The sequence below is a fragment of the Scyliorhinus torazame genome, chromosome 5 (assembly GCF_047496885.1).
Source record: "Scyliorhinus torazame isolate Kashiwa2021f chromosome 5, sScyTor2.1, whole genome shotgun sequence".
Lineage (NCBI taxonomy): Eukaryota > Metazoa > Chordata > Chondrichthyes > Carcharhiniformes > Scyliorhinidae > Scyliorhinus > Scyliorhinus torazame.
The window spans coordinates 95,359,833-95,384,965 of NC_092711.1; the positions used below are offsets into that span (position 1 = coordinate 95,359,833).

The following is a 25,133-nucleotide window of genomic DNA, read 5'->3' on the forward strand; positions in this document are numbered from 1 at the left end:
CTGGACGCAACAAGAAGGAAATGGGAGGAGGACCTGGGGATCGAGATAGGGTGGGGACTCTGGAGCGAAGCACTGCATAGGGTCAACTCCACCTCCACCTGCTCAAGGCTCAGCTTGGCGCAACTAAAAATGGTATATGGAGCCCACTTAACAAGAACCCATATGAGTAGGTTCTTCCCGGAAGTGGACGATAGATGTGAACGGTGCCAAGAAGGTCCGGCCAACCACGCCCACATGTTCTGGTCTTGCCCCAGACTTGTGGGGTACTGGACTGCCTTCTTCGAGGCAATGTCCAAAGTGGTGGGGGTGAGGGTGGAGCCATGCCCGAAAGTGGCGGTCTTCGGGGTTTTAGACCAGCCAAATCTATTCCTGGGGAGGAGGGCGGATACCCTTGCCTTTGCCTCCCTGATCGCCCGCCGTAGAATCCTGTTCGGCTGGCGGTCAGCAGCACCACCGAAAGCAGCAGACTGGCTGTCCGACCTCTCAGAATCTCTCCAAATGGAGAAAATTTAATACGACATCCGAGTGTCAGACGACGGCTTCCACAGAACGTGGGAGCCATTCACCCGATTGTTCCGGGACTCGTTTGTGGCCAACAAACAAGGAGAAGAATAGCCGGGAACCAGGGGAAAGCAGCCAAACCATGAGAGGGTGAGATAGAACGAGAGATTGGTGGGTGGGTGGGGGGGGGGGGAGAACAACTCATTCTAAGAGGCAGGAAAGGCGAACCGCGGGGGTGGGGTGGGAGGAGGGAAGGGATAGGGAACAATAGAGGAGAGCCAGGGAGGTAGGTGGGGTGGGCGGGGGGGGGGGAAACGTTAACCAACCTGACATCCACAGGAACAGAGAAAAAGGAGAATACAGGCGGAGGACGGGAGGGCCGGCTGCAGCGGCAGCGTGCACGAAAGACAACAGCGGCGAAATCCGACCGGGAGAAGCGAGGGCCATCACCGACACCAGGCCCACTTGAGGATTGCCCTCTGGAAGTGCCTCGCCGGCACAAACGGATGCCTACTTACATGTATATACATATATCCTGTGTACATAACGGCGCAGTATACTCAGGACAAAAATCCAATGAAAATCATTTTTTTTTTTTTTAAATCGGAGATGTGAAGAGGCCAGAATGAGAAGAGTGCAAACATCTGAGAGAGAGCACGACTGGAGATTACAGACATAGGGAGGGATGAGGCCAGGGACGAATTTGAAACAAGGATGTGAATTTTTAAATTGAGGCATTACCAGACCAGGAGCAAAGTCAGTGAGCACAGGGCTGATGGTGAACAGGACTTGGTGTGAGAAAGCACTCAGGCAGCAGAGTTTTGGATGATCTCACATTTCCGTGTGGGGTGAATGTGAGAGGCTGGACAGGAATGTATTGGAATCATCAAGTCAAAGGTAACAGGGGCATGGATGAGGGTTTCAGCAGCAGATGAGCTGGGGGTGGGGATGGACACAGGTGACATTATGGAGATTGAAATATCTGATATTAGTGATGGTGTGGATATGGGGTCAGAAACACATCTTGGGGTCAAATCTGACACGGAGATTGTGCAGAGTGTGCTTCAGTCTCAGACAGTTCCCAGGGAGAGGGATGGACTCGGGAATTAGGGAACGGCATTTCTAATGGCGACTGAAGACAATAGCTTTGATCTTCCCGATATTTAATTGGAAGAATTTTCTGCTCATTCAGTACTGGATGTGGGATAAACAGTTTGATAATTTAGTAACAGTGGAGGAATGGAGAGGGATGGGAGTGAGGTAGAGCTGGGTGTTGTCAGTGTCCATGTGAAAACTAACAATGTGCTTTTGGATGATGTCACCTCGTGGCAGCGTGGAGATGGGAAATAGGAGCGGCCGAGGACAGATCCTCGGGGGACACAGATTAAAAGAATTTTGGAAAGGCAGGTTGGAGATGGGGTGCTAGTTTGCAAAGGTGGTGGGATGGACACTTTTTAAAAAAAAGGATGATTGATGATAGTGAATTTAAGAGAGAATCACTAAGGATATCAGTCACATGAAGAAGTTGGATAGTCAGCATTTTTCTGAGGATAGGGTCAAAGGAGCAGAAGGTGGGTCTCATGGACAAGGTGCGCTCTGAGAGGGAAGGAGATAGAGAAACTGGAGAAAGATGTAGTTCAGGGCTCAGACTTTGAGGAAATGTAGAAATAGTTTGGCCTGGTGGGTTAGTGGGAGGGAAGCAGCAGAGGCAGCTGATCAGATTGTCTCAACCTTGGTGACAAAGAAACTCCATGAGCTCCTCACACTTGTTGTTGGAGGTGAGGATGGAGGAGATGGGGGAGAGGGAGAACACTCCAAAAAGAACTAAGTTGTGTTTGAGACTCAACACACTGTGTTTAGCACAAAACTGATTTATTTGACCATTATCTACAATATTAGTGAAGATATATGGGCTGGAGTTTACTAACATCAGCAGAAACAGACCCTAATAAACATGGTTCAGTGTGGATATGATTAATCACAAAATCCAATCACTGTTGTTCATTGTGAACATGCTGGTGTTTGCACAGGGTGGATGAGGTAGTAAATCCCTTCCCACACTCTGGGCAGGCGAACGGTCTCTCCCCAGTGTGAACTCGCTGGTGTCGCAGCAGTGTGGATGACTGAGTGAATCCCTTCCCACATTTGGAGCAGGTGAATGGCCTCTCCCCAGTGTGAATTCTCTGGTGCGCAGTGAGTTGTTCTGGTCCCCTGAAACCTGTCTCGCAGTAAGAGCACTTGAATGGTCTCTCGTCAGTGTGAACGCGTTGATGGCGGATCAGTTCCCCAGAACTTTTGTAGCACTTCTCGCAGTCTAGACATTTAAATGGTCTCTCAGTGGTGTGAACACGTTGATGATACATCAGTTGCCGATGACTTTTATAGCACTTTACACAGTCCGAGCATTTAAAAGGTCTCTCATCAGTGTGAACACTCTGGTGTTTCAGCAGGGTGGATAAATCAGTGAATCTCTTCCCACACTCTGAGCAAGGGAATGGTCTCTCCCCAGTGTGGACTCGCTGGTGCGTCAGCAGTGCAGATGACTGAGTGAATCGCTTCAAACACTCTGAGCAGGTGAATGGTCTTTCCCCAGTGTGAATTCGTAGGTGCACAGTGAGTTCTTCTGATCGCCTGAACCCAGACCCACAGTGAGAGCACTTGAACGGTCTCTCATCAGTGTGAACAATTTGATGACGCATTAGGTCCAGGGAACTTTTATAGTACTGCCCACAGTCTGGGCATTTGAAAGGTCTCTCCTCGGTGTGAATTCGCTGGTGTTTCAGCAGGTTGGATGACTGAGCGAATCCCTTTCCACACTTGGAGCAGGTGAATGGCCTCTCCTCAGTGTGAACTCGCTGGTGCGTCAGCAGCCCTGATGTGCGAGTGAATCCCTTCCCACACTCGGGGCAGATGAATGGTTTCTCCCCACTATGAACTCGCTGGTGTCTCAGCAGCTGGGAGGATTGAGTGAATCCCTTCCCACACTGTGGACAGGTGAATGTTCTCTCCACAGTGTGAACCCGCTGGTGTTGCAGCAGGTTGGATGATCGAGCGAATCCCTTCCCACACGCAAAACAGGTGAACGGCCTCTCCCCAGTGTGACTGCGTCGATGAGATTCCAACTCAGATGGGGATCTAAATCCCTCCTCACAGTCTCCACATTTCCAGGGTTTCTCCTCAGTGTGAATGTTGCCGTTTTCTTCCATGTTAAAAATTCATCGATATTCAGTTTACAACTAAATGGGGAACTGCGTCCGATTATGACGTGGTTTGCTTTGTGTTTCTTGATTGCAAATCCTCCCTTTCGAGTATTCTGTGAAATTGATTTGAAACAGAAAATAGGGAGTGAGAAAAAACCCACTAAAACACAAAGGCAGGTTCTGAAATTGAGCTGAATGAATCTGGTCATTTGTGGGGCCGGCACTAGGAAAACAATGACCAGGAAAGCTGCTGGATTTTTGCAGAAAACCAACTGGTTCATTCATGTCTTTCAGTGAAGGGAACTTGCCACCGTTGTGGACCGAGACAAGACTCTGCCCTCTGTAACTATAATAGGAGAAGTAGAACATTTGGCCCATCGAGCCTGCTCCACCATCCAGCACAATCATGGCTGATCTTAATCTTCAACTCCACTTTCCCATCAGTTCCCCAGATCCTTTTGACTTCCCAAGAGACCAAAACAATAATAATCTGTACTATTGTCACAAGTAGGCTAATCCGCATTATAACACTGCAATGACGTTACTGTGAAAAGTCCCTCGTCGCCACATGAAATGAAATGAATGAAAATGAAAATCGCTTATTGTCACAAGGAGGCTTCAAATGAAGTTACTGTGAAAAGCCCGGTGCCTGTTGGAGTACAGAGAGGGAGAATTCACAATGTTCCCCGAACAGCACGTATTTGGAACTTGTGGGAGGAAACCCACGCCGACACAGGGAGAACAAGCGTGAATCGAACGTGGGACCATGGCGCTGTGAAGCAACAGTGCTAACCACTGTGCTACCACTGTGCTCAATTCCCTCCATCTCAGCCTTAAATATATTCAATGATAGTACACCCACAACCCTATGGGGTAGAGAATTTTGTGATAAGAGAAGCAGCGAGGGGAAGTGAGAGACACAGAGCGAGAATGGGAACAGAGGGACAGGAAAAGGTGTGGGAGACACAGAGCGATGGAGAAGTATTTTATAAACCTACAACTGAAGTACAATTTCCCAAACCCTAAAACTGCACCTCCTAGATGGACCAGGTCATCTTCGTGACTTGTCTGACTGTATTGGATTTCCTCTATTTGAATGTGGGCAGAGCGAGATCTGTGTCTTCAGTCCCCAGTACAAACTCCTTAGCCACTGACTCCAGCCCTCTCCCTGGGGATTGTCTGAGGCTGAAGTAAACTATTTACTAATTCCCAAACCAAGATTCTGAGCACACATTCACATCACCAACAGGACCGCCTATTCCCACTATAGTAAGACTGACCGACTCCACCCTGGTCTCATGGGCGGATCCTGTTGGCCCCAATAAAGATGGCGGCCGTGCATGTGCTCTGCTGTCCAGTGCCCCCCATAAAGATGGCTGCAGCGTCGCCCATTGTACAAGATGGCGGCTACAAAATCGGTACAAAAACGGGACCTCGAGCTTTTCATTTGTGGTATAAGGCCTCCATCCGGTTTTATTAAAGCTTCCCTTCCTGCACCAGGTGTTTATGAAGCCTCCCCTCTCGCCCACCGCCTCCATTTAACCTCACTCACCTGCTGTCTCCAATCAGTTTCTGCTCTTCCTGCGACACCATCACCAACCCATCCAACCACTGCCAACACCCGCACTGCGCACGCTCCAGCATGAGCGGTAGTGCGCCTGCGCAATGGTCTCCTAGAGTGAAGATAGGGCATATTCACCGTCTGACTGCATGCTGGTTAGTCGAATCGCCATGACGACGCGATATTGTTGAATACAAATTCATCTTTCGTGGTCCGATTATAATTTGAACCACAGATGTAAAACGCTTAAATCCGCATTCTGAATGGTGGGGGATCTGCTCCATAGAATACAGAGAAAGAGAGGGTTGGCATAGTTATTGTGGTAGATGTTGTTGCCAGCAACATCGGTCGCATACAGCAAGAGGTTCTCCTCTGGGAGCATGAGGATCTTAGATTTGAATTAAATAGCGAACAAATAAATAATACCCTCCAAATTTAACGAGCAAAGACAAGGCAATAGTCAAAGTAGCAATACAGGCAATGATAACCAGAGTTATCAGATATGTACAAATATAATGATGCAACAAAGGGTCAAAGTAGGGAAACAGGATAGAAAAAGATTTAAATGCTCTCTATCTGAATACACCAGTATTTGTAATAAGATAGATGAACTGATGGCAGAGATAGAAATAAATGTGCATGGTATCGGAGCCAATACAGGGATGTGTTTGCAAAGTTGCTGAGGCTGGAAACTGAATATTCCGGGGTAGTTGACTTCACAGAGGATCGGATGAGATGAAAGGGTATGGGTTAGTTCTGTTGATCACATTTGAGATCAACACAGTCGTGAGAAATTATCTCGGATCAGAAGATGAAGATGTGAAAATGAAATGAAATGAAAATGGCTTATCGTCACAAGTGGGCTTCAATGTAGTTACTGTGAAAAGCCCCTAGTCGCCACATTCCGGCACCTGTCCGGGGAGGCTGGTACGGGAACTGAACCATGCTGCTGGCCTGCCTTGGTCTGCTTTCAAAGCCAGCGATTTAGCCCTGTGCTAAACCAGCCCTTGATTAGATGTAGAATTACATCTCAGATGTAGAATTAACTTGTCTGGAGATAAGCAAAATAAGCGTAGTAAGTCACGGTTATACTTAGTAGTTTAAATGACACCTAACAGTAGCAGCCTGGTTGATTTATAATTGCTGCAGAAATAATAGGGACTTGTGAGAAAGGTAATCGTAGGTATTTATAACCTGGATATGAATGGGATAATGTGAAATGGCAGGGATAGGATTCAGGATGGTTGCCTTGTGTATACCCAGGACAGTTTAAGTGAAAGGGGGTGGCATGGTAACACAGTGTTTAGCACTGCTGCTTCACAGCACCAGGGTCCCAGGTTCGATTCCCGGCTTGGGTCATTGTCTGTGCGGGGTCTACACGTTCTCCGTGTCTGCGTGGATTTCCTCCGGGCGCTCCAGCTTTCTCCCACAAGTCCCAAAGATGCTTGTTAGGTGAATTCTCCCTCGGTGTACCCGAACTGGCACCGGAGTGTGGCAACTAGGGGATTTTCACAGTAACTTAATTCCAGTGTTAATGTAAGCCTACTTATGACACTAATAATGTTCATTATTATTACATTTTTATTCATTCAAGGGATGTGCATTAATGGGCTCGGCCAACATTTATCGCTCATCACTACGTGACCTCAAGAAGGTGGTGGTGAGCTTCCTTCTTGAACCCGTGAAGTACCGGAGGTGTTGGTACACACACAGTACTCTTAGGGAGGTAGTTCCAGTGACAGTGAAGGAATGGTAATATATTCCCAAGTTAGGACGGTGAGTGATTTGGAGGTGAACTTCCAGGTGGTGGTGTTTTCATATATCTGTTGTCTTTGTCCTACTGGATGGTCATGGTTGGGGGTTTGGAAGGTGTTGTGTAAGGAGCTTTGGTGAGTTTCACGAGTGCATATTGTAGATGTTACACACTATTGCCACTGTTTGTTAGTAGTGGAAGGAGTGAATGTTTGTGGATGGGGTGCCAATCAAGTGGGCTGCTTTGTCCTGGATGGTGTCAAGCTTCTTGCCTGTTGTTGGGAGCTCCACTCAGGCAAAGGCAGAGTATTCCATTACACTTATGGGCGGCACAGTGGTTAGCACTGTTCAGAGGTGGTAATGCCATTGAATGTCAAGGGGAATTGGTTAGATTCTCTCTTGTTGGAAATGGCCATTGCCTGGCATTTGACTGGCTTGAATGTTACTTGCCACTTATCAACCCGTCTGGATATTGTCCAGGTCTTGTTACATTTGGAAATGAACTGCTTGAGTATCTGAGGAGTTGTGAATGGTACTGATCCCCAAGATAAATAAGTTTATTCAAAGGTAAAGGTTTACTGAACAACTTTGAGACATTGATCTTCACAACTTCATGCAAGTGACCAATCTGTAGAAGCCTAACCCTCTCAGGCTCCTTCTCTGACAGCAATTTCTGTGGAACGTGGGCTCGGTAGTCTTTAGCACATGGCTAACAAGACCTTTGGAACCTCTATTTTTATCCTCCAAAGTGACCGTGAGCTCACCATAAGACATAGGAGCAGAATTAGGCAACTCAGCCCATCGAGTCTGCTCCACCATTCAATCATGTCTGATATTTTTCTCATCCCCATTCTCCTGCCTTCTCCCCATAACCCCTGATCCCCTTGTTAATCAAGAATCTATCTATCTCGGAAACTTACCAGGTGATGCAGGAGGAGGAGGAGGCCTCGGTGGTGGAGTTGAAAGGTAAGTGGGAGGAGGAGTTGGGAGAAGAGATCGAAGAGGGGACGTGAGCAGATGCCCTAGGGAGGGTGAACCCTTCCTCTTCATGCGCGAGGCTCAGCCTCATACAGTTTAAGGTGCTGCATAGGGCACACATGACCGGGACAAGGATGAGCAGGTTCTTTGGGGGTGAGGACAAGTGTGTTAGGTGCTCAGGGAGCCCAGCAAATCACACCCATATGTTCTGGGCATGCGCAGCGCTGGAGGAATTTTGGAAGGGCGTAGCGAGGACGGTGTCGAGGGTGGTAGGAGCCAGGGTCAAACCGGGCTGGGGGCTCGCAATATTTGGGGTGGCAGAGGAGCCGGGAGTGCAAGAGGCGAAAGAGGCCAGAATTCTGGCCTTTGCGTCCCTGGTAGCCCGGCGAAGGATTCTCCTTCAGTGGAAAGATACAAGGCCCCCAAGCGTGGAATCCTGGATCAGCGATATGGCAGGGTTCATTAAATTGGAGAGGGTAAAATTCGCCTTGAGAGGGTCGGTACAAGGGTTCTTTAGGCGGTGGCAACCGTTCTTAGACTTTCTGGCAGAACGATAGACATTGGTCAATGGCAGCAGCAGCTCGGGGGGTGGGGGGGTTTACTTTATTTTTGTTTATGTTATTTACACTGGAGGGTCTGAGGGGGTGTATACACCTGTTTTCTTAAGTCGGGGTGTTAATGTTAATTTATTATTTAGGTACGGGGGGGGGGGTTTGAGGGGTTGCTTTTTTAGATTGTGTTTTGTACTTAACCCTGTTGGGTTCTTTTTTCTTTCTCATTTTGTTATTGATATTTTATGAAAACCTTTAATAAAAATTATTTTTTTAAAAATAATCTATCGATCTCTGTCTTAAACACACTCAGTGATTTGACCTCCATAGCTTTCTGCGGCATTGAGTTCCACAGATTCACCACTCTCTGGCTGAAGAAATTCATCCTCATTTCTGTTTTAAAGGATCGTCCCTTTAGTCTTAGATTGTGTCCTCTGGTTCTAGTTTTTCCTACAAGTGGAAACATCCTCACCACGTCCATTCTATCCAGGCCTCGCAGTACCCTATATGTTTCAAAAAGATCCCCCCTCATCCTTCTAAACTCCAATGAGTACAGACCCAGAGTCCTCAACTGTTCCTCATACGAGAAGCTCTTCATTCCAGGGATCATTCTTGTGAACCTTCTCTGGACCCTTTCCAAGGCCAGCACATCCTTCCTTAGACACGGGGCCCAAAACTGCTCACAATACTCAAAATGGGGTCTGATCAGATCTTATACAGACTCAGAAGTACATCCCTGGTCTTGTATTCTTGCCTCTTGACATGAATGCTAACATTGCATTTGCCTTCCTAACTGCCGACTGAACCTGCGTGTTAATCTTAAGAGAATCCTGAATAAGGACTCCAAAGTCCCTTTGGGCTTCTGATTTCATAAGCATTTTCCCATTTAGAAAATAGTCTATGCCCAAATTCCTCCTTCCAAAGTGCATGACCTCACACTTTTCCACACTGTATTCCAGCTGCCACTTTTCGCTCACTCTCCTAGCCTATCCAAATCCTGCTGCAGCCCCCCTCAATACAACCTGTCCCTCTACAGATCTTTTTATCATCTGCAAACAGTGCTTTCAGTTCCTTCTTCCAGATCATTAATGTACATTGTGAAAATTTGTGGTCCCAGCACAGACCCCGGAGGCAAACCACCAGTCACCGGTGGCCATCCTGAAAAATACCACTTTATCACCACTCTCTGCCTTCTGCCAGTCAGCCAATCCCCTATCTATGCCAGGATCTTACCCTTAACACCATGGGCTCTTAAACTTATTTAACAGTCTCCTCTGCGGCACATTGTCAAAGGCAAGAGTTGGGCCTGTTGCAACATGAAAATTGTTCAATTTGATCACTGGATTAATTTATGACTGGATGGTAATTACTTATATCACCATCTCTCATTATCTTGGATAGGAATACAATTGAACTGTTTCATAATATCCCTTTATCTGATGCTGTACAATTCCTTATTCATACCGTTTCAAATGTTGAGGTTAATCAGAGTTGGAAGGTCTCTCTTGCCGGTACATTTATCCTCATTGCACATTCTTTACATACACAACAATTAGGCTTTTACATTTTTACAACAAATAAAACTGAGCCTTTCACTATAACTACTGATTAAGTAATTGTAACTCAATGAAGGCTCACTTCTTACTCAAGCATTACAGACTGCTAGGTAATTAAAGCAGTAATCGAGAAAAGAGTTGAAGCTTTTCATCTTCCACTCATCAGGACATTCGCAAGAATAGAACATTTAAAGGGAACAACAATTTAAACTTCATGAGAAGAGAGTGTTGATTTGTTGGTAAGTGGACTCTGATTGGTCAAGGTGTTGCCATGGGGAGGCGTTGCCACGGGGAGGTGTTGCCGTGGAGAGGCATTGCCATGGAGAGTGCACCAGTTAACTGATGAGACAAGCTTTGTTTAAATTCAAACCAGGCAGGTTGACTCTGATTGAATCAGGCATTTCCTGTGGAATGAACCATGTAAAATGTAAAGTTGCCATTGACCCAGATGACCATAGGCTGCTTTCCCCTTTGAGGGGGAAGAGCTGACTGGTGGTGATTTAACGTGAGGATCACCACATCCCAAACGAGGGGCAAGGTTGAGAAGGAAGGGCCTTCCTGAATAACCTCAGCCGGTATCGGGATTGAACCTGCGCTGCTGTCCTTGCTCCACATCCCAAACCCGCAATCCAGCCAATGGAACACACCTGTCACTATTTTGTTCAGTTCAAGCAAGCATATGAGTTTCCAGCTTCTTCTGTCTGCATCAATCAGGGCTCTGTGTATTCACAGATGTAGCTTCTGGAACACAAATGTGCACCACGCTGAAAGCCCAAATGATAATCTTAAATTGGGTGCCAGCATAATTCTTGCAAAAGTCAGAATTGCTTAACAAATATTATCCAATTGCGGATCACATCTAATGTAGCACAATGGGTTTGGGGTTTTGCAGCACTCAGCATAGCCGAATCAAGGTTCATTACTAATAATTATCCAATAATCTTTCGTATTGTCACAAATAGGCTTACATTGACTTCCGGTTGCGGCGATGACCAGCTAAGCCGCACGTTTCGGCGGCTCCAGCTCCAACGGACCTTCGGGCTCTTTTAAGAGCCCCAACGGGAAATTTTTGGGCGACGCAACCCGGTGTGGGGTGAGTGAATAGGGAGTCCCCCCCCCAACGAAAGAGGAAAATATCGGCGGCGGCGGCTGCAGCGCGAGGAATCCTCGACGAAAGGGACAGAAAGGGAGAAGACACAAGATGGCGGCGGAGAAAGCCCAGGCGACATGGGGGCCCGAGCAAGACGAATTCTTGAGACGGTCTGTGGAGCTACTAAAGAGGGAGGTGCTGACCCCGATGCTACAGGCAATTGAGGGGCTCAAGGAGGCACAAAGGACCCAGGAGACAGAGCTCCACGTGGTGGAGCAGAAGGTGACGGATAATGAGGACGAGATCCTGGGCCTGGCGGTCAAAACACAGACGCACGAGGCACTCCATAAAAAGTGCATTGAAAGGATTGAGGCCCTAGAAAACAGAGCGCGAAGGAAGAACCTTCGGATACTGGGTCTCCCTGAGGGAGTGGAAGGAGCGGATTGTGGAGCTTATGTAAGTACGATGCTATCTCGTTGATGGGAGCGGAGGCCCCTGCGGGCCCCTTGGAGGTGGAGTGGGCACATCGGATCCCGGCGAGAAGACCAAAAGCGGGAGAACCACCTAGGGCGACAATCGTGCGATTTCACCGCCTTAAAGATAGAGACGAGGTCCTGAAATGGGCTAAAAAGGTGCGGAGTAGCAGATGGGAGAATGCAGTGGTACGGGTGTACCAGGATTGGAGTGCGGAGGTGGCGAGAAGGAGGGCGAGTTTTAACCGAGCCAAGGAGGTGTTACACAAAAAGGTGAAGTTTGGGATGCTGCAGCCGGCACGACTATGGGTCACGTACCAGGAGAGACGCCACTATTTCGATACGGCGGAAGAAGCATGGACCTTTATTAAAGAGGAGAAATTGGATCGGAACTAAGGGACTGATACTGCAGGGAATGTTATTGTTATTGTTATGGTTGATGTAAATAGAGAAGTAAATTGGGATGGGGGAGACACTAAGAAATGTGGGCGCCGGTGAGGGGGGAAAGAAGGGACATAGGCGGAGAATGAGGAATGGGAGGGGAAAGGGAGCTGCGCCACAAGAGGCGGGTCAGATAAAGGGATGTTCCCACGCCAGAAAGATAATGGCGGGAAGACAGGCGGAAGACGGATGGGAGTTCCCCACACGGGGGGGTCAAGGAGTGAGCAGGAGTAGCCGGGGTCAGTTGAAGTCAGCTGACTTGCGGAAGTAATATGGGGGGAGCAATCACGCTAGAAGGGGATCTAGCGGCGGGGGGTGGGGACAACTGGGTTGCTGCTGCGGAAATCAAAGAGGAAATGGCTAAAGAGTGGGGGGGGGGTGGAATGCGACGCCTGGGGAGCGAGTGGGAGCACGGAGGCGGGATACGGGACTGGCCTAGAGAAGGTGATGGCTGGACTTCCGGGTGCAGCGATGACCAGCTGAGTCGCACGTTTCGGCAGCTCCCTGTGAAACGGACTTTTGGGCTCTTGATAGGAGCCCCAACGGCAATTTTGACGGCTAAAAACACTGTGCGGTAAACCAGAAGGGAATCCCCCCTGGATACGGATGGAAAAAGGAGAGGGAAGTGGCCAGATTGCAGTGGATCCTTTAGAACAGCGGCAAGGAAGGCAAGCAAAAACCAAGATGGCGTCGGAAGGTGGCAGTTTAACATGGGGCCCTGAACAACAAGAGTTCTTGAAATGCTGTGTGGAAGAGATCAAAAAGGAAATGAAGAAAGAGCTGTTGGCTCCGATACTACAGGCGATCGAAGGGCTAAAGGAGGAACAAAAGACCCAGGAGCGGGAGCTTCGGGTCGTGAAGACAAAGGCAGCCGAGAATGAGGACGATATACAGGGCCTGGTGGTGAAGACGGAGACGCAGGAGGCACATCAGAAGCGATGTGTGGAAAGGTTGGAGGCACTGGAAAACAACGCAAGGAGGAACAACCTGAGGATTCTTGGTCTTCCTGAAGGTGTGGAGGGAGCAGACGTCGGGGCATATGTGAGCACGATGCTGCACTCGTTAATGGGAGCGGAGGCCCTGGCGGGTCCGTTGGAGGTGGAGGGAGCATACCGAGTGATGGCACGAGGACCGAGAGCAGGAGAAATTCCCAGAGCCATAGTGGTGAGATTCCTCCGTTTTAAGGATCGAGAAATGGTCCTTAGATGGGCGAAGAAAACTCGGAGCAGTAAATGGGAGAACGCGGTGATCCGCGTTTATCAAGACTGGAGTGCGGAGGTGGCGAGAAGGAGGGCGAGCTTTAATCGGGCCAAGGCGGTGCTTCATAAAAAGATGATAAAATTTGGAATGCTGCAACCGGCAAGACTGTGGGTCACATATCGAGAGAGGCACCACTACTTTGAGACGGCGGATGAAGTGTGGACTTTTATTGTGGAAGAAAAACTGGAATGAGCGGGTTATTAAAAAGAACGTTCGAACAAAGTGGTGGGGCGAATGTGGGGGGCAAAGAGGGGTTTTATGTACTAATCCTGCGATGTGGTAACTTTTCTCTCTCCCACAGGTGGTGATGGGGGGAGGAGGGGAGGGGGAGGAGATGGGGCATTGGCCATTGGGGGCGGGGCCAAGGGAGAAGCGCGGGCTTGGTTCCCGCGCTATGATAATCATGGCGGGAATAGAGAAGCAGGAAGGAGGGGGCGTCGCACGGTGCGAGCCGAGGTCACGGGGGGAAGCCGAGGTCAGCCAGAGTTTGCTGACTTCTGGGAGCAACATGGGGGGAGTAATTACGCTAGCGGGGGATCTAGCGGGGGGGTGGGAGGGGGGAATTACTGGGTTGCTGCTGCTGGGGAGAGGGGGGAGCTGGTATGGGAGAGGATGGGCGGGGGGGCACCGCCTGGGGGAGATACAGCTGCGTGGGAACCAGGTGAGGAGCTGGAAAAAGGTGATGGCTAATCGACAAGGGGGGGGTAGGAAGCCCCCCAACTCGGCTGATCACGTGGAACGTGAGAGGGCTGAACGGGCCGATAAAGAGGGCACGGGTACTCGCACACCTTAAGAAACTTAAGGCAGATGTGGTTATGTTACAGGAAACGCACCTGAAACTGATAGACCAGGTTAGGCTACGTAAAGGATGGGTGGGGCAGGTGTTCCATTCAGGGCTAGATGCGAAAAACAGGGGGGTGGCTATATTAGTGGGGAAGCGGGTAATGTTCGAGGCAAAGACTATAGTGGCGGATAACGGGGGCAGATACGTGATGGTGAGTGGCAAACTACAGGGGGAGACGGTGGTTTTGGTAAACGTATATGCCCCGAACTGGGATGATGCCAATTTTATGAGGCGGATGCTAGGACGCATTCCGGACCTAGAGATGGGAAAGCTGATAATGGGGGGAGATTTTAATACGGTGTTGGAACCAGGGCTGGATAGGTTGAAGTCCAGGACTGGAAGGAGGCCGGCAGCAGCCAAGGTACTTAAAGATTTCATGGAGCAGATGGGAGGTGTAGATCCGTGGAGATTTAGCAGACCTAGGAGTAAGGAGTTCTCGTTTTTCTCCTATGTCCATAAAGTCTACTCGCGAATAGACTTTTTTGTGCTGGGTAGGGCATTGATCCCGAAGGTGAGGGGAACGGAGTATACGGCTATAGCCATTTCGGATCACGCTCCACACTGGGTGGACTTGGAGATAGGGGAGGAAACAGGAGGGCGCCCACCCTGGAGAATGGACATGGGACTAATGGCAGATGAGGGGGTGTGTCTAAGGGTGAGGGGGTGCATTGAAAAGTACTTGGAACTCAATGATAATGGGGAGGTCCAGGTGGGAGTGGTCTGGGAGGCGTTGAAGGCGGTGGTTAGAGGGGAGCTGATATCAATAAGGGCACATAAAGGGAAGCAGGAGAGTAAGGAACGGGAGCGGTTGCTGCAAGAACTTTTGAGGGAGGACAGACAATATGCGGAAGCACCGGAGGAGGGACTGTACAGGGAAAGGCAAAGGCTACATGTAGAATTTGACTTGCTGACTACAGGCACTGCAGAGGCACAATGGAGGAAGGCACAGGGTGTACAGTACGAATATGGGGAGAAGGCGAGCAGGTTGCTGGCACACCAATTGAGGAAAAGGGGAGCAGCGAGGGAAATAGGGGGAGTGAGGGATGAGGAAGGAGAGATGGAGCGGGGAGCGGAGAGAGTGAATGGAGTGTTCAAGACATTTTCTAAAAAATTATATGAAGCTCAACCCCCGGATGGGAGGGAGAGAATGATGGGCTTCTTGGATCGGCTGGAATTTCCCAAGGTGGAAGAGCAGGAAAGGGTGGGACTGGGAGCACAGATCGAGGTAGAAGAAGTGGTGAAAGGAATTAGTAGCATGCAGGCGGGAAAGGCCCCGGGACCGGATGGATTCCCAGTCGAATTCTATAGAAAATATGTGGACTTGCTCGCCTCGGTACTGACGAGGACCTTTAATGAGGCAAAGGAAAGGGGACAACTGCCCCCGACTATGAAGCAACGATATCGCTTCTCTTAAAGAAGGAAAAGGACCCGCTACAATGCGGGTCCTATAGACCTATTTCCCTCCTAAATGTAGATGCCAAGGTCCTGGCCAAGGTAATGGCAATGAGAATAGAGGAATGTGTCCCGGGGGTGGTCCACGAGGACCAAACTGGGTTTGTGAAGGGGAGACAGCTGAACACGAATATACGGAGGTTGTTAGGGGTAATGATGATGGCCCCACCAGAGGGAGAAACGGAGATAGTAGTGGCGATGGATGCCGAGAAAGCATTTGATAGAGTGGAGTGGGATTATTTGTGGGAGGTGTTGAGGAGATTTGGTTTTGGAGAGGGGTATGTTAGATGGGTGCAGCTGTTGTATAGGGCCCCAGTGGCGAGCGTGGTCACGAATGGACGGGGATCTGCATATTTTCGGCTCCATCGAGGGACAAGGCAGGGATGCCCTCTGTCCCCATTATTGTTTGCACTGGCGATTGAGTCCCTGGCGATAGCGTTGAGGGGTTCCAAGAAGTGGAGGGGAGTACTTAGGGGAGGAGAAGAGCACCGGGTATCTTTGTATGCGGACGATTTGCTACTATACATGGCGGACCCGGCGGAGGGGATGCCAGAAATAATGCGGATACTTGGGGAGTTTGGGGATTTTTCAGGGTATAAATTGAACATGGGGAAAAGTGAGTTGTTTGTGGTGCATCCAGGGGAGCAGAGTAGAGAAATAGAGGACCTACCGTTGAGGAAGGTAACAAGGGACATTCGTTACCTGGGGATCCAGATAGCTAAGAATTGGGGCACATTGCATAGGTTAAATTTAACGCGGTTGGTGGAACAGATGGAGGAGGATTTCAAGAGATGGGATATGGTATCCCTGTCAATGGCAGGGAGGGTGCAGGCGGTTAAGATGGTGGTCTTCCCGAGATTCCTCTTTGTGTTTCAGTGCCTCCCGGTGGTGATCACGAAGGCTTTTTTTAAAAGGATTGAAAAGAGCATCATGGGTTTTGTGTGGGCCGGGAAGACCCCGAGAGTGAGGAAGGGATTCTTACAGCGTAGCAGGGATAGGGGGGGGCTGGCACTACCGAGCCTAAGTGAGTATTATTGGGCCGCTAATATTTCAATGGTGAGTAAGTGGATGGGAGAGGAGGAGGGAGCGGCGTGGAAGAGATTAGAGAGGGCGTCCTGTAGGGGGACTAGCCTACAGGCTATGGTGACAGCCCCATTGCCGTTCTCACCGAGGAACTACACCACAAGCCCGGTGGTGGTGGCTACACTGAAGATTTGGGGACAGTGGAGACAGCATAGGGGAAAGACTGGAGCCTTGGGGGGGTCCCCGATAAGAAACAACCATAGGTTTGCCCCGGGGGGAATGGATGGGGGATATGGAATGTGGCAAAGAGCAGGAATAACACAACTGAAAGATCTGTTTGTGGATGGGAAGTTCGCGAGTCTGGGAGCGCTGACCGAGAAATATGGGTTGCCCCAAGGGAATGCATTCAGGTATATGCAACTGAGGGCTTTTGCGAGGCAACAGGTGAGGGAATTCCCGCAGCTCCCGACACAAGAGGTGCAGGACAGAGTGATCTCAAAGACATGGGTGGGGGATGGTAAGGTGTCAGATATATATAGGGAAATGAGGGACGAAGGGGAGACTATGGTAGATGAACTAAAAGGGAAATGGGAAGAAGAGCTGGGGAAGGAGATCGAGGAGGGGCTGTGGGCAGATGCCCTAAGCAGGGTAAACTCGTCGTCCTCGTGTGCCAGGCTAAGCCTGATTCAGTTTAAGGTATTACACAGGGCACATATGACTGGAGCACGGCTCAGTAAATTTTTTGGGGTGGAGGATAGGTGTGCGAGGTGCTCGAGAAGCCCAGCGAATCATACCCATATGTTTTGGTCATGCCCGGCACTACAGGGGTTTTGGATGGGGGTGACAAAGGTGCTTTCAAAAGTAGTAGGATTCCTGGTCGAACCAAGCTGGGGGTTGGCTATATTTGGGGTTGCACAAGAGCCGGGAGTGCAGGAGGCGAGAGAGGCCGATGTTTTGGCCTTTGCGTCCCTAGTAGCCCGGCGCAGGATATTGCTAATGTGGAAAGAAGCCAAGCCCCCGGGGGTGGAGACCTGGATAAATGACATGGCGGGGTTTAGAAAGCTAGAGCGGATTAAGTTCGTCCTAAGGGGGTCGGCTCAAGGGTTCACCAGGCGGTGGCAACCGTTCGTCGAATACCTCGCAGAAAGATAGACGGAATGGGAAAAAGAAGGCAGCAGCAGCAGCCCAGGATCGGGGGGGGGGGGGGGGGGGAGGAACCAGAAGGACTCTCAGGGTTGTTAATATATACTGTATAGTATGTATAGGTCGTTGCTACAGATAATTATATATTGGACTGTTAAATTATATTTTTGGAGAGTTACTTGTGACAAGGCAGTTGCCAATTAGGGCTAGTTTTCATTTTTGTTATTTATTATTTATTCATTTTTTGTTTATAAAATAGGTCATTGTTATTTGTGTTGTTATAATATTGTGTAAAGGATGCACAATGTACTGTGTTGGTTGACCAAAAATTTTCAATAAAATATTTAATAAAAAAAAAGAGAAGGTGATGGCTAGTCGACACGGGAGGGGGGCAGGTAGCCCCCTAGTGAGGCTGATCACGTGGAACGGGAGAGGCCTGAATGGACCGATTAAAAGGGCTTCCTTGACCTTGTTACTTATAACAATGAATACAGTATGAATACAGTATGAACAAGATTGATTTTTAAAACTAAAAATGACTCCCCAGGCCTCCCTACATTTTCCCACATTGCAACAGTGACTCCACTTCAAAAGTACTCCATGGGCTGCAAAATGCTTTGGGAAGTCCTGCGGTCGTGAGAGGTGTAATAGAAATGCATTTTTTTTCAATTGGCCACAAATTTGCATATGGTACATTTAGTCATTAATAAAGATTCATGTTTTAATTTTATAAAATGACCATGTCTTTGACACCATGTTGAAATCCAAACACACTTTCTCCTGAATTATTTGTTTGAAAACAGTGAAGTTTTGTGATTTGGAATCCGCTGCCTGCATTGCGAGACTGTTTTCCAAAAGAAAGGAAATGAAAATTGCAGGGAAAAGGGATTAACTGGGTAGCTCTTTCTTTTTTTAAAAAAATATGTTTTATTGAAATTTTTTTTCCCAAACAACAATTTTTCCCCTCTTACAAAGCAAACGCAACAATAACAATACAGAAATTTTTAACAATACACAAGTAACAAAACCCCTTTATCTTTGACCTAAACTAAACCCCCCCCCCTTCCCCCTGGGTTGCTGCTGCTGGTCATCTGTCTTCCCTCTAACGTTCCCCTAGGTAGTCGAGAAATGGCTGCCACCGCCTGGTGAACCCTTGAGCTGATCCTCTCAGGGCAAACTTTATCTGCTCCAGTTTAATGAACCCCGCCATATCATTTACCCAGGCCTCCAGTCCGGGGGGTTTCGCCTCCTTCCACATGAGTAGGATCCTGCGCCGGGCTACTAGGGACGCAAAGGCCACAACGTCGGCCTCTTTCGCCTCCTGCACTCCCGGCTCTTCCGCAACTCCAAATAGAGCTAACCCCCAGCCTGGTTTGACCCGGGCCTTCACCACCCGCGAAATCACTCCAGTCACTCCCTTCCAATACCCTTCCAGTGCCGGGCACGCCCAAAACATGTGTGCGTGGTTTGCCGGGCTCCCGCCACACCTCCCACATTTGTCCTCCACTCCAAAGAACCTGCTCAATCTTGCTCCCGTTATGTGTGCTCTATGTAGCACCTTAAATTGAATCAGGCTAAGCCTGGCGCATGAGGAAGAGGAATTTACCCTGCTTAGGGCATCAGCCCACATACCCTCCTCTATCTCCTCCCCTAGTTCTTCTTCCCACTTTCCTTTTAGTTCGCCCACCGACTCCTCCCCCTCTTCCCTCATCTCTCGGTAAATCTCTGACACCTTGCCCTCTCCGACCCACACCCCTGAAAGCACCCTGTCCTGTATCCCCTGTGTCGGGAGCAACGGAAATTCCCTCACCTGTTGTCTAGTACACGCCCTCACCTGCATATATCTCAAGAAATTTCCCCGGGCTGGGTAGCTCTTTCAAACAGGCAGCATGATCAGGATGGGCAGAATGGCCACCTCCTAACCTCTTCGTTTTGTCTGCCTCTCAAGTGAGTGGTAATGACCTGGAATACACGCCCCATGAGTGTGGGAGAAACAGAGATGATGGAATAATTTAGAAAGGACACTTGTGGAAAATACACTTACCAGGATGGAACAGGAAAATGGAACTCACTGAATTGTTCTCGCGGAACCAGCAGGAACGTGATGGGCTAAATGAGTGGAAATGTGGATTCCCAGGCTCAAAGAGTATCAGCCCCCTGGAGGCAAAGTCATGAAACCGGCCAGTCCAGCAGAAATAAACTCTCTGATCCTCCCTCTTCACCAACTGTCAGAAAGAACACGGTTCAGTCCTGAATGTGATTAACAGCAGAATCCAGCCAATGGAATCACTTGTGAACTCGCCAGTGTCTCAGCAGGTTGGATAATTGAGTGAATCCCTTCCCACACACTGAGCAGGTGAATGGCTTCTCCCCAGTGTGAACAAGTTGGTGTCTCTGTAGGGCAGATGGATCGCTGAATCCCTTCCCACATTCGGGGCAGGTGAATGGCCTCTCCCCGGTGTGAACGCGTTGGTGAACAATCAAGTTGCAAGACTGACTGAATCCCTTCCCACATGCAGAGCAGGTGAATGGCCTCTCCCCGGTGTGAACTCGCTGGTGTGTCTGCAGGTGTGATGAATTCCTGAATCCCTTGCCACAGTCAGAGCAGGTGAATGGCCTCTCCCCAGTGTGAACCCGCCGGTGTGTCAGCAGGTGTGATGAATCCCTGAATCCCTTCCCACACTCAGAGCAGGTGAACGGCCTTTTCTTGGTGTGCACATGCTGATGTTTTCGCAGGGTGGATGAATCACTGAATCCCTTTCCACAGACAGAGCAGGTAAACGGTCTCTCTCCAGTGTGAATGCGTCGATGGGTTTCAAGAGCAGACGGGAACAGAAATCCCTTCCCACAGTCCTTACATTTCCACAGTTTCTCCATCATGTGGGTGTCCTTGTGTCTCTCCAGGTTTGACAATCAGTTGCAGCATTGTCCACACATGGAACATGTGTATGGTTTCTCCTCGCTGTGAATGGTGTGATATTTCTTCAGGCTGTGTAACTGGTTAAAGTTTTTTCCACAGTCTGTTCACTGGAACACTCTCGTTCGAGCGTGTGTGTGTCTCGGTGCTTTTCCAGTCACTGATGATTAAAATCTTTTGACACAGAAACATTTTGCACTCTAGATTCAAAATCTGATGATATTCAGCTCTCAATGAATCGATTGGCTGTGTCAGATCGCGGCATGACATTTGTTTTTAGATTTGTGTCTGAAAATCCTTCCCTTCTGATATCCTGTAAAAATAGTTTTTCCAAAAGTCATCACTGTAAATCCAGGATAAAAATTCAGAACAGATAATTTTAGTTTCTATGGAAAATTCTTTCCTTTCTTTTCCCCCAAAAGTTGTCAATCACCGTCTCACACACTCTCTGTTCATTCTCACTCTGCTGTACCTAATATACACACTTCCAATTCTCAAGGTGCCATTTATCTAGATTCATGCTCACTACTTCCTTTTCAGCACACAGGGATCTGAAAATCTTCATGCAAGTAGTTGGTCTAAATTTATAAGTGCATTTTAGTGGGCTCAAGAATGTGTGAGATATTACTTCATTAGATACACAGAGGTGGTTTGAAGGCGACATTTATTTTGGCAGTGAGTGATCATTATATGGAACTCACCGTCTCCGAGGGTGTTGGAAGAGGAGTTGATCAAAAATTCAAAAATGGATATTCAAGGAAATAAACCTACAGATGAATGGGGATATAGAGGGGGAATGGGACTGATGAGATTTTCTGCACAGAGTCAGCATGGACTTGAGGGGCTGAATGGACTCCTTCTCTACTGTACTAACTGGCTGGAAATATGTAATGTAGCTTTGGTACTATCTTACAGAATAGAAATAATTATAAATTAACTTTACTGCATAGCCATAAATAATATATTTAATATGTACCATACAAGAACTAGACATATTAATGTTGCTACAATCTCCGTAGGGACCAATAACCTGAAAATAAACACATTTCCAGAGAACCCCAACTGTCCAAAGATTCGCAGGTTAGGTAGATTGGCTGTGTGAAAAATACTCCTTCAGTGTCCAAAGATTTGCAGGTTAGGTGGATTGGCCATGCTATAATTGCCTCTTGGTGTGCAAAGACGTGCATGTTAGGTGGATTGACCATGTTACAATTACCCCTTGGTGTCTAAGGATATAATAATAATAATAGCTTATTGTCACAAGTAGGCTTCAATGAAGTTACTGTGAAAAGCCCCTAGTCGCCACATTCCGGCACCTGTTTGGGGGGGGGGGGGGCCGGTACAGGAATTGAACCTGCGCTGCTGGCATTGTTCTGCATTACAAGCCAGCTACTTAGCCCACTGTGCTAATGCAGGCTAACTGAGGTTACGGAGATAAGACCTAAGTAGGGTACTCTTTCAGAGGGTCAGTGCAGACTCGATAGGTCGAATAGCCTCCATCTGCACTGTTGGACTTCCATGGATTAAATTGCAGGATAAGGATTCACTTTAAAAAAAAAAATCAAACAAATAATAAACCAAATAAATAAAACCGGCCTCCCCGAACAGCCGCTGGAATGTGGCAACCAGGGGCTTTTCACAGTAACTTCATTGAAGCCTACTTGTGACAATAAGCAAAGGGCAGCACGATAGCACAATTGCTTCACAGCTCCAGGGTCCCAGGTTCGATTCCGGCTTGGGTCACTGTCTGTGCGGAGTCTGCACATCCTCCCCGTGTGTGCGTGGGTTTCCTCCGGGGCTCCGGTTTCCTCCCACAGTCCAAAGATGTGCAGGTTAGGTGGATTGGCCATGATAAATTGCCCTTAGTGTCCAAAATTGCCCTTAGTGTTGGGTGGGGTTACTGGGTTATGGGGATAGGGTGGAGGTGTAACCTTGGGTAGGGTGCTCTTTCCAAGAGCCAGTGCAGACTCGATGGGCTGAATGGCCTCCTTCTGCACTGTAAATTCTATGATAAATTCTATGAAACTTTATCAATGTCACAAGTAGGCTTACACTAACACTGCAATGAAGTTGCTGTGAAAATCTCCCCAGTCGCCACACTCCAGCGTCTGTTCGGGTACAGAGGGAGAACTCAGGATGTCCAATTCACCTAACAAGCACGTTTTTGGGACTTGTGGGAGGAAACCGGAGGACCTGGATGAAACCTATGCAGACACGGGGAGAAAGTGCTGACTCTGCACAGACAGTGACCCAAGCCGGGAATCGAATCCAGATCCCTGGCGCTGTGAAGCAGCAGTGTTAACGTGCTGCCCACGTGAATCAACATAAATGAATCATGTATTAATCATACCGGTACCAAAGAAGAACCAGGCAACGTGCCTCAATGACTACCGACCAGTGGCCCTGACTTCAGTCGTAATGAAGTGCTTCGAGAGGTTGATCATGAAGCGCATCACCTCCATACTCCCAGAACACCTTGATCCACTGCAATTCGCATACCACTGCAACCGGTCCACATCAGACACCATTTCCCTGGCCCTATACTCATCCCTAGAGCATCTCGAAAACAAGGACTCCTACATTAGACTCCTATTTATTGACTACAACTCCGCCTTCAACACCATAATCCCAGCCAAGCTCATATCAAAGCTCCAAAACCTAGGGCTTGGCTCCTCACTCTGCAACTGGATCCTCGATTTTCTGACCAACAGACCACAATCAGTAAGAATGAACAACAACACCTCCTCCACAATAGTCCTCAACACCGGCGCCCCGCAAGGCTGCGTACTTAGCCCCCTACTCTACTCCCTGTACACACACGACTGCGTGGCAAAACTTGGTTCCAACTCCATCTACACGTTTGCTGACGATACGACCATAGTGGGCCGGATCTCGAATAACGATGAGTCCGAATACAGGGGGGAGATAGAGAACCTAGTGGAGTGGTGTAGCGACAACAATCTCTCCCTCAATGCCAGCAAAACTAAAGAGCTGGTAATTGGCTTCAGGAAGCAAAGTACTGTACACCCCTGTCAGCATCAACAGGTGGAGATGGAGATGGTTAGCAGTTTCAAGTTAGCAGAGATGGTTAGATGGAGGTGGAGGTGGAGATGGTTAGCAGTTTCAAATTCCTAGGGGTGCACATCTCCAAAACTCTGTCCTGGTCCACCCACGTCGACGCTACCACCAAGAAAGCACAACAGCGCCTATACTTCCTCAGGAAACTAAGGAAATTCAGCATGTCCACATTGACTCTTACCAACTTTTACAGATGCACCATAGAAAGCATCCTATCAGGCTGCATCACAGCCTGGTATGGCAACTGCTCGGCCCAGGACCGCAAGAAACTTCAGAGAGTCGTGAACACCGCCCAGTCCATCACATGAACCTGCCTCCCATCCATTGACTCCATCTACACCTCCCGCTGCCTGGAGAAAGCGGGCAGTATAATCAAAGATCCCTCCCGCCGGGCTTACCCACTCTTCCAACTTCTTCCATCGGGCAGGAGATACAGAAGTCTGAGAACACGCACGAACAGACTCAAAAACAGCTTCTTCCCCACTGTCACCAGACTCCTAAATGACCCTCTTATGGACTGATTTCATGAACACTACACCCTGTATGCTTCATCCGATGCCAGTGCTTTTGTAGTTACATTGTATATGTTGTGTTGCCCTATTATGTATTTTCTTTTATTCCCTTTTCTTCTCATGTACTTAATGATCTGTTGAGCTGCTCGCAGAAAAATACTTTTCACTGTACCTCGGTACATGTGACAATAAACAAATCCAATCCAAACAATATTGGAATACAAAGGGATCAGGGCTTATGGGGAGAGGCCAGGAGAATGGGAATGAGAAATTTATCAGCCATGATTGAATGATGGAGCAACTTGATGGACCAAATGGTCTAATACTGCTCCTATATCCAATGGTCTTATGAATAGCCAGGATAAATTTGACTTTAAATATCTCAGACAATAAAAACAGGTTCCACAAAATCACAGCATTTTCCCCTCAGCAGATTTGTCTCTAATTCGAGTTCCAGAGTCCCACAACTCTGTATTTCCCAGAGGGAGAATGAAAGTATTTTACTCACAGATGTTGAACAGAGGCGGACGCTTTAGCCTGTGTGTGAAGCTAAAAAAAACCCAATGCTGTGCTGTTTCAAATCAAGCTGCAGGACTGCGAAGAAAATGATGGGAAGACATTTTGCAAAGTCCCCTCCCTCAGCTGTAGGCCCAGCGCGCAAGCGCAGAACGGGAATTGCTTCCCCATTGTCTTCATGCAAGGAATTGACCAATGGGAGGAGCTGAGTGAACGGAAGCACTCTGAACACCCAGCCAATCAGACCGCGGGCTTTGTGCCACTGACTGCAAGCAGCTTCCTCGA

At 48.5% G+C, this 25,133-nt stretch overlaps 1 protein-coding gene across 5 annotated transcripts; it reads right to left on the reverse strand.

Annotated features, from left to right (window-relative positions):
* Positions 1 to 2,356: 2,356 nt before the first annotated feature.
* LOC140419030 (uncharacterized) lies at positions 2,357 to 25,057 on the reverse strand. Of its 5 annotated transcripts, none has more exons than XM_072502750.1 (2): positions 24,841 to 24,960; positions 2,357 to 3,814 (listed from the first exon to the last, which is right to left on the reverse strand). In XM_072502750.1, exon 2 carries the CDS (start codon positions 3,705 to 3,707, stop codon positions 2,493 to 2,495), a length of 1,215 nt encoding a protein of 404 aa, XP_072358851.1. In that variant the 5' UTR covers positions 3,708 to 3,814; positions 24,841 to 24,960; the 3' UTR covers positions 2,357 to 2,492. The 5 variants fall into 5 exon arrangements, 4 of the variants coding, with proteins under 4 accessions (XP_072358851.1, XP_072358850.1, XP_072358847.1 ...); XM_072502749.1 differs by lacking the exon at positions 24,841 to 24,960 and adding an exon at positions 19,898 to 20,110; XM_072502746.1 differs by lacking the exon at positions 24,841 to 24,960 and adding an exon at positions 19,870 to 20,110.
* Between the last annotated feature and the right edge of the window lie 76 nt (positions 25,058 to 25,133).